This window comes from Engraulis encrasicolus, chromosome 24 (assembly GCF_034702125.1).
Source record: "Engraulis encrasicolus isolate BLACKSEA-1 chromosome 24, IST_EnEncr_1.0, whole genome shotgun sequence".
Taxonomy (NCBI): domain Eukaryota; kingdom Metazoa; phylum Chordata; class Actinopteri; order Clupeiformes; family Engraulidae; genus Engraulis; species Engraulis encrasicolus.
In genome coordinates, this window is record NC_085880.1 from 26788921 (window position 1) to 26799104 (window position 10184).

Consider the following 10184-nt stretch of genomic DNA (forward strand, 5'->3'; position numbering starts at 1 on the left):
GCCCTCGTGTGGTATAGGATTTGTAATGCACTAACAGTCCAAAGAAAGAAAAAACACTGGTCGTTTCAGCAGTGCTATTTTGTTTGAATAGACCTACATTAGATTTCATCACTTTTACCCCTCTGATGTACTTTATGACGTTCATTATGTCTAACTATTGTAGTAACGCTTAACATTTTCTTTTCTTTTCTTACTGTGGTAGTCAGACAAATGAGTATTGTAGTACATGCCTGATATTTAATTGAGAACTGGTTATTAAGAATGCACATAATGCATACAGTTAGGGTATAGAAGAAAGTCATAGTTGCTTCAAAAGGGAACTGGAGATTATTCAATGAATGCGTGATTTGCGTCGGTCTTTCACTAGATTGACACTCATTTGAGAGTACAAGTTGTCACTACATTGACCATAGTTCCACGCGGCATTCCGCACGCTGACGTTGACGCTTGACAGCTCCAGTCCAGTCCATGGACATAAAGGAATACGGCTGAATTTCACGGGAAGTGTTGCATTTCTTGGAAAACGCTGTCTGGCTATTTTAAAGGACCGATACGAAGTGCAATTGCCGCATAAATATTTTATAAGAGACAAGGAATTTGACAAGTTTGAACTTTGAACATCTTTACAAGCGACTTAGCTATGCGGAGTTTGCCAGACAGCTAGCCAATTCCCTACAAGAGCTCAAATTTAGCTTGCTAACATACTTGAGTCACACCCAGTATTGTGGGTCCCATGTAGTGTTTTTAGACTCCAAGGTAACAGTTCCTTTGTGAAGTGCAAAGGGACACGGGTGAATTATTCTCCAGCCTGACTCAGTGTGGCAATTTAATTATTTTGTCTACTCTGCAACACTAGTAGCTTAATTGTAAATTGCTGTCACGTTAGCCAGCTAGCGACATGCCACAGGCTATTTTGGTTGGAGGTAGATAACGCTAGCCAGCCACATAAGGAGCAAGCGGCTGGTGTCTTGCTTTTAGGCGCTGTTAATCTGAGAGTGTATCTTGAAAGATAGTGTCATATTTAACAGCTGGCTAAATAGTAGCATTTTAGTGTCTTTGTGATTGTGTTGTAACATGAGCGTGCCGATGTACACATTTGTTCTTCGTGATGATACGAGCAGCATCTATGCTGAAGTTTCTAAAATCCTTCTTGCTTCTGGGAAATGGAAAAGACTAAAGAAGGACAACCCGCGATTCAATTTAATGCTGGGGGAACGAAACAGACTTCCATTTGGACGATTAGGTAAGGACCCTGTTTTAGTTGGTCATTTCTGCAGACTTATGGTCTTTGCATGTTGTGGTTTGGTGGTGCAGCTCACCTGTACAGTAGTTGCAAGAGAAAGTCGCCTGTCTTCAATGTGTGTTTCGGCTGTATGTTTTGTCTGCTTTGGCAAGTTTTACTGAGATATTACAGCCAGTTGTGTCGTTATGACTGTGTATGGCCTGCGTTCACTGACTGTTGTATGAATGGCTACAGGAGCCACTCCTGGGCTGAGGACACTACCTCAGCCTGCATTATGTTAGGATGCAGCGAGTGCCAGAGAGGGCGAGTGCTCTCTTCCTCCTCCATGTCATCTCTACCACCCCGCCCTGTCCTCTCCGCTCCCTGACTATGCCCCAAGCAAGTGCTGAATGTGTCATGTTAGTAATAGCTGTATTTTTAGCCCTGATCTGTGTGTCAGATGATTTGAAAAGAAACGGTGAAATTGTGTACAACATTTGTTGCACTGTTTTCTATATATTTTTTACTAACTGCATTGCATTTCCCTCGATACACCTAACAGGCCATGAGCCAGGACTGACCCAGCTCGTGAATTACTACAGAGGAGCTGACAAGCTTTGTCGCAAAGCATCATTGGTCAAGTACGTCGAACATTACTGACACTTTTCTCATGATTTTAGGAATGTTGTCTTGATGGTCATAGTGCATGTCAAGCCCTGGCACAGGCTCTTGAAGACCTTGTACAATAAAGATTGAAAGCAAGTGCATTGACCAAAAGCAAGGCTTGAAATTCACACCTACCAAATGCTGTTAAAACTTGGTTGTGGCTGGAAATGAATTAGTGTTAGCTAGCTAGTCACTAGATTATTCTGGTACTATGCCATATCAGAGTAGCCCAAATTGAGCTGTTTGCCCCTTGTGCATCAATTGCTAGTCACAATAAATCCCTTTCCTTCATTTGTTTGGTAAATGTAGGATCATCAAGACCAGCCCAGAGCTGTCGGAGTCCCCTACCTGGTTCCCTGAGTCCTACATCATCTACCCGACCAACCTCAACACGCCAGTCGCCCCAGCCACCAATGGCATTGGTCACATGAAGGCCAACCCCAAGACGGATGAGCGGGAGGTGTTCTTAGCTTCGTACCACTGCAGGAAGGAGAGCGGAGACGGAACGGTGTGGATTGCCAAATCGTCTGCTGGAGCCAAAGGTGCAAATGGTTATCAATCAATCAATCAATCAATCAATCACATTTTGCTTCTGTAGCACATTCATCACAACCATATGGTGGACTATCTGTGCTCAAAGGTTAAACTTTGCCTTTTTAATGTAGCTGTGTTACAGCCACCATGGTGTCTATTTTAGTTGTTGCTGTCATGGGTCACATTTTAGGGCATGCAATTTAATTACGCAAACATGTAGTATGTATGCAAGTAAGAAAATCATCCTTAATTGACAATGTGTGTCCTGAAATGTTACTACTGTGCATTCTCAGTGTGCACTGCTGTGATGATACTAAAGTGTTTGTACGATGAAGGCCTGGTTAAAATTGATGCATTGCACATTGCATGTGTGTTGGCGGTTCTTTATACAAGGGTTCACCGAAGTTCATTTGCTATGCAGGGGCTGGAATTCTGATATCCCATGACGCAAATCAGTTGCTGGAGTTCATTGATAATCAGGGACAAGTCCACATCATTCAGAAATACCTAGAGAGACCTCTACTGTTGGAGCCAGGCCATCGCAAGTTTGACATCCGGTAAGGACATCCTCAGATTTGTGCACTGACTAGATGCTTCATGTATTTCCACCCACAGACTGTTAAGAAATGGGTTTAGTTTAAAAAAAAATTGCAACATATATCTTATCAATTCAAGGACCACAAAAGAATTGAGTACTTTTGAGCTATTGGTGTTAACCTTTTGAGGTGTTGTGCAAAGGTACATTCTTTTCTTTAATTAAAACCGTGTACAGTCTCTATAAACAAAATCAAATACAAACACCAGAAGAATATGCTATACGGAGTAGGCAAAGTAGTTTGTAGCCTATTTGGATCCATTTTGACCTCAGCGGTAATTGCTTCCAGAATATAGTTGTAGTCTAATGTACAGTGAAGGTGTGAACAAATAATTTGTCGCTACTAGGGCTGTAACGATACACTCAACTCACGATTCGGCTCGTATCACGATTTTTGACCTACGGTTCGATACACCCCACGATTTCTGAAATGTATCTCCACTGAAATTTGGAAAAACTCATAAACAAACAAATCATAAGGTTGTTTTCTGGACTAATGGGTAATAAAACTTTGAAAGGGCGTATCGCGATACTGCCTCCTTATATCACGATACAGTCGTGACTCTTTGTATCACGATTTCTCGGTCCGATACAATATCGTTACAGCCCTAGTAGCTACTGCCAAATCCTAGTCTGAGGAACTCGTATACGAAATATATATATTTCCTCAATTTATAGCTTGGCCCCCTCATAGTAGCCTACCTCTGTAACCTGGTGTGAAACCCATTTTTAATAAATAAGTCTGCCTCTTTTAGCAGTTTATGTCACAATCAGCTTCTCTTAATCTATGGCAAAAACGGCTGGTTTTGTATTAAAAGTAGGGGTGGGCATAGATTAATTTTTTTAATCTAGATTAATCTCACTGTAATTATGAAATTAATCTAGATTAATCTAGATTAATCTATATCAAAATGGCTCATTCAGAATAGGCACGATAGCGAAATAATGCCGAAAAAACCTTGGGGTTTCTTAAGACAGATGGCGCATTAGACCAGAGCTCATCTTTTTTTCCAAAATGCATCTCATCTTCAAAAAATGGTCATGTTGATGCTTGGAGATGAAAAAATCACAGCAATATGTGTAAAGTGTGTCCAATATGTTAGGAAGCATTTACAGTTATAAGATACTGAAATTTCAAAATGAACAGCGCTATAAGTTGTAGAGGCAAATACAGATAAATCTATCAAACATTTAGGCTATTTAAACAATATTACCTCAACAATTCAGCATTTCATTTCTAATGGGGAGAGAGAGAGAGAGAGAGAGAGAGAGAGAGAGAGAGAGAGAGAGAGAATCTGAAAAGGAGCAGCGGCTCCTTTAAGAGAGGGAGGAACTCTGCGCGTAGTAGGCACAGCAGCCCTCAGCAGAGCCAGGCTACTGGATATTCCTATCTAGAACCTACAGCACTGGCACACGGCGATTTGACAGTTGTTCTCAGAGTTAGAATGCCAGATGAGTTACAACTCGACATGAATTCAGTTTGCAAAAAAAAAAAAAGTCAAGCGCGACAACCGCGAGGTTTATTACCGTCGGACATGAGAATATCTCACTGAATCGCAAATGTGCGCGATTGCAACACAAACATTCAGCGAGAGTAGATATTGACAGTTTCAGTTTGACAATCTTCAAAATGCATAGGACTATCACACGGAATGTTTTGCAATTATAGCACAGGCAAGATTTCTGGAAGTTGTTTATGTATTCTATGCAATGTGTGAGGAAATGTAGGCTATGTCGGGCTGGTAGCTACTCACACACAATAATGTCTCTATGCTTCACCTCAAACAATAACGTCTCTTTAGTCTACCACTTATGAAAAAGCACTCAAACAACAACTACCACGGCAGAGGGATTAATGTTTTCAGCTGCAAACACTTCATATTTAGTAGGTCTGCTGAAACAACAGGTGGAGAGAGGAGAAGCGACTGGAGCGCAGTCTAAAAGCGTCTGTCAATTAAACGCTGTGGTGACGTGCATACCCAAACTCCAAACCTATATTTTGAGAATAGATTAACGTGCGATATTTTCTTTATCGCGCGACAAGAGTCTCACATTATCGCAGCACGTTAACGCCGATAACGGCCCACCACTAATTAAAAGCCTCCTTCAAATTGTAGCCTGCACCTATTTTGTAACCTGGTTCAAACCTGGTCTAATTCGCTATGCGAACAGGCAAAGCATGGCAAGTACTCCCTAACTCCCTCGCTGTCTTTTCCTCTCCAGGAGCTGGGTGCTTGTGGACCATCAGTACAACATCTACCTGTACCGGGAAGGGGTGCTGAGGACGTCCTCGGAGCCGTACAACAGCACAGACCTTGAGGACATGACCAGTCACCTGACTAATCATTGCATCCAGCAGGAGCACTCGCAGAACTACGGCCGCTATGAAGAGGGCAACGAGATGTTCTTCGACGACTTCCGGCAGTACCTCCTCAACACGCACAATGTCACGCTGGAAGCAGCCATTTTACCTCAAATCAAACAGATCATCAGGTATTGGTATTGCGTAGTAGTCTTTTCAGGCAGACGGAGAACTGTGCTAGTGCTGATCCCCACACCTAATCTCAAACCAGCTGACGTATTCGGCTTTGGTAACCTTAAAGTTGGTTTGCGATGTAGACAGAGTAAAACTTGGGAGTTTCTGGGGTTGCTGTGACGCCGCACCCTAAGACACCGGGTTCGTGTCCGGCCTGCGTCATTTCCCGTCCCTACTCCATCTCTCTCTCCCACTCACTTCGTGTCATCTCTTCACCATCCTATCTGCAAGCATACAAGCCCCCAAAACACATTAAAAAACATTTTCTAAGTAAATAGTGACAACTGCATAGACATCAGGAGGTTCACCTGGCTCACACACTCAGTAATATAATCAATATGATATGAGCACCTGTGGTTCACCAGTATAACTGGAGCGGGAAATGGCACTGGCACCATTATGCTCAACCTGAATACAACTGAAAACAGAGTTGTTGAGGGTTTTTTTTCTTCAATTGTTATTTCTCTTCTACCTTCTTAACTGACTTGTGTTTGATGCCTGTTGTTTATACAGAAGCTGTTTAGCATGCATCGAGCCGGCCATCAGCACAAAGCATCTGTCCTACCAGAGCTTCCAGCTCTTTGGCTTCGACTTCATGGTGGACGAAGACTTCAAAGTGTGGCTCATTGAAATCAACGGAGCACCGGCTTGTGCACAGTGAGTGACCGGACCTTTTGCAACTACTTAAAAAGAGAGGATGCAGAGAATTCTGAATGAAATCAGACTAGATGAAATGATGATCCAAGAAGGCACAGAGAGGAGTTAGTTCACAGTCAGTAGTTCTGTAACTCCAATAAAAATAAAGTCACAACTCTGCCATTAGTAGATCATCGTAATAGTACAGTGCTCCTCTGTCATTATGGAAATAATAGTGCTGTGAGAAACAAAAGGCGTTATACACATATACAATTATTGCTCCTTTAAAAAAACGGCCAGAATAGAACACTGGAGTGATGCTGATCAATTAAAAAATCCATCTGAAAAGAATCCTCTCCTATTTCAAAGCAGAAAGATTTTTGTTGCCTCTCATCCTTAGTTATATTCCTGTTTTTGGAACCATATATTTCTCCAAAACCCAAATGCATTTAAGTTGTATAAGGCAGCTTATGTTACTCACTCACAGCTTTTGTATTATAATACTTGTGCCTCTATTTAATGCAACGCCGGACTATTTTAGTGCCTAAAAAACTTTTTATCGAGCAAGATGCGCTCATCTCTTGTGTTGTGCAGGAAACTGTACCCGGAGCTTTGCCAAGGAATCGTGGACGTTGCCATCACCACTGTCTTCTCTCTGACTGTCGATCCCCTCTCCTCCTCGCCCCCGTTCTCCACATCGCCATCGCTCAACTCCAACAACTGCTGTTCCTCTCCCAAACTACGAGCGCCACATCAAATCGGCCCCTTCATGAAGTTATGAGCGCACACCCAACCTGCCCCTTGGGACAGAACTGCCTTTCCACCGCCGCACCCGTCGCCCTCCACCCAACTCTACTCCTGACATGGCCCTGGACTAGACTGGACTGGGTCCAGCTGGCTTCTGCTACCAGATGTTGCTCCTCCTCCTGCAAAACAGAACTTCGGAGTAGTAGTGTAGGGTGGGTACAAGTGTCTGTTGACTTTTTTTTGACTTTTTTAAAAACTGCAAATAGTTGTCGGTTTGTGAACACTACGCAGACGTTGGATGATTTAGACATGAAGATGCGAGTATGCGACGGTGCGTATGGGTGTGCCTGTGTGCATAAGTGTGCGTGTGCGTGCGATTGTGTCGGATGGGGTGTCTGTATGTCAATGAAGATGAAGTCAGTAGTTTGCCTTCCTAGTAAGTCTTACTGGGTCGGCATTCGACAAGGTTCAAGCACTTACTGAGAGGTAGGAGTCCAATTGATTGAAAGTAAATGAGGAAAACTGATTGCTACCCGACCTAATACGTGATGCCTCAAGGGTACAACCACGTAGCATCTCCGTAGAGACTGAGGCGAGGCCTTCAGTGCCTTAATGTGTCCATGGCCATGTTTCCCCGAGCAAGTCTCTGTGACTAGAGGCTGTTTTCCCGAGTCCCTTGTATATCATACATATCATGGAAGGTGTGCCTGGCACTTGGTTGGCTGGCTTACTTGTAAACTTAACTTTACTGTATGGTTTCTGAAGTTCAATGTAAACCAGCCCCAAGATGCATGAAAAGAAAAGGATGTCCAAGATAGTAGAATGTAGATGCTAGTTGGTTACCCCTATGTTTTGGCTTTTAGCCTCTTCCCTGTTCCTTGATGAGAGAAAACACTGTCAGGCATTTCACTCAATCCTTGGTGCATATTTGCTTACATACAATTATTTAAAGGGTTGACTAAAAAGATTTAATATCGAATCTCGATTAAAAAGAGAGCAATGGTCATATGCTTCCAAAATGGTCTAATGTTTTATGCCTAAATGGTATGCTATTCAGGAAAAGCATGTTAGACTTGTGTTTTCTTTTTGCCCATCAGTGAATGTCGTAAACATGCAGTTATAGCTTTCGAAAATTCATTTTTTTTCCCAGCATGAATGAAGGATTGGTATGTGACTAGGTTAAATGTCTACAAGCTATTTGTCTAAATGTAGTTGTTCCCTGTGATCTGATTTCATTTGTACAGATTGCATGTTTAGGACTGTTGGAAAGGAAGTGGCGCGTGTACCATTGACTGTTTACAGCCTGGTCAGAAATGCTTTCACAATACAAATGAATATTTGCATTTTTTTTCATGGCTTATTTGTCTACAATAGGTTTTCCCCCCACAGACATTCTGAGCAGAATATTTATTGTGTTTTAACAATACATTCATGTTTGGTCTTAAGATCAACCCACCCATTCATCACTACAAAAACTATTTAATGAAGCGGATACTTTGGACAGTTGTTAAGAAACAAAGGAAAAACAAAGTCCCCATGTAATTCCCAGCTCTGCTGACCGATGTTTTGCTTTGTTTTAAACATGGTGAGAGATGGTCAATGAATCCATGTCATTATGTTGTTAGATACATAGAATTAGAATACATAGAACTCTTCATGGAAAGCTATGCTTTTGCATGCTTTAATACATCTTCCCCAGGCTGTGTATGCATTTTGCACTGAACTATGAGGGTAGTTCCACCTACCCTATGAAAGTGTTACTTTAACATTTAAATGTGTTGAATTTTATGTCTATTCATCATTCTATTTAAAGAAAGAGTGTGTCAATTATTTGCGTCGCTGTACCTCTGTTTTCCCAATTTTTCCCGCAACGTTTCTGAGGGGACGAGAAGTCCGATTCCCAAAATTGAAAACTTGTATGTTGATGCCTTTTTGGATTGCACAATTTGACACGATGCTTCATTTCGGAACATGTATTCAAATATAAGTTTGATGTTTGCTTTTAATAGTGTGTTTTTAAAAAAAGGGACGTATGGTTTACAGGTTTCATAGATCATTGACCAATCACCATGTGGGATTTTTATATCCTATTGTCATCAACACAGTATTATAATGTTGCGTGTGTGGGTGTGTAGAGGGGAGTCATTTAAGGGGAAGGGTGCCTTACCAGAAACTTTCATAGGAATTTCACACCGTTAGTGTTTTTATTTTAAGTTTATGTTACGATGACTTTGTCTTGTCTAAACATGATTTGAGTACGGTTGTAGAATCCAAAACGTTTTTTAAATAAAAAAGTAAACAGCTGAACAATCTTAGGTAATAGAATCCCCTGACCCTTGAGCAACAACCCTCTTGAGTCATTCCCCTTTTTTCCAAACCAAAGAGAATTACTGCTTGTATTTTGTAATACAGAACAAGTGTATTGCGTCCTCTTGAACTCTTTTTTTTCTGTAGTTTGTGAGAATGCATGTATAGTATTATCTGCTGTCTGTGAAGCCTGGTTGGCAGGTGGACATGAGGAAACAATCCCAGGGTGCACTGCTCACATCCTGAGATGTCAACATGACATTAACAAACCAGATGCAAGTGTTAACAGTGATGGGGCGGCCAGTATTCAGAGGCTACCAAGTACCACACATCTCACATTGCCAAGCTTGAACTGTCGTCTTTTTTGCTGGTGATGTGACTAATATTCCCCATCTGCAGCAGATGAGTTGTGCTGTTTAGTATCGAATGATTTTTTCAGTGGTTCAAATTAAATGTGAAGCCAGGTTGAGGTTGCCCATCTCTGGTAATACATGTCTCTAACTGCTTGTCGTGAACAAAACATGTTACATGATGAAACTATTTAAGTAGGACACCTGCCAGCCTCCATGTGCTTTGTCTGTACTGACAGTCCCTCGGTTGTGATGTTTAGTTACCTTGGTTTTTGCATGAAATTGTCACTGCATCTGTACTGGTAGAAGAACTATGACAATAAATATTGTAGTTGTGGTTTTAGCCTCTTGTTTTATGTTGGGTTTTGTGTAAATAAAGACCATAGTTTTTGCAACTATAAGCACAGAAGTTTCTCATTGGTCATTACACAAATTTTGATATCTAAAATGCAGCAGAGAGTAACAGAATATTCAAGTATTTTGCAGGCCTATACGCATTTCAAAACAAGTGTCAGGTCATTGAGCTTCTCTGGAGTGCTCTGAAGCTTAGCTGATATTAAAACCATGTATCCACACACGCCTCGTGGGTTA

The 10184-nt window shown here is 41.6% G+C and overlaps 1 protein-coding gene across 1 annotated transcript; it reads left to right on the forward strand.

The window, feature by feature from the left end:
- Positions 1 to 475: 475 nt before the first annotated feature.
- Positions 476 to 9936, forward strand: ttl (tubulin tyrosine ligase). The gene is made up of 7 exons (XM_063192232.1): positions 476 to 1243; positions 1785 to 1863; positions 2198 to 2430; positions 2844 to 2979; positions 5241 to 5510; positions 6067 to 6210; positions 6784 to 9936. Exons 1-7 carry the CDS (start codon positions 1075 to 1077, stop codon positions 6968 to 6970), a joined length of 1218 nt encoding a protein of 405 aa, XP_063048302.1. The 5' UTR covers positions 476 to 1074; the 3' UTR covers positions 6971 to 9936.
- The last annotated feature ends 248 nt before the right edge of the window (positions 9937 to 10184 follow it).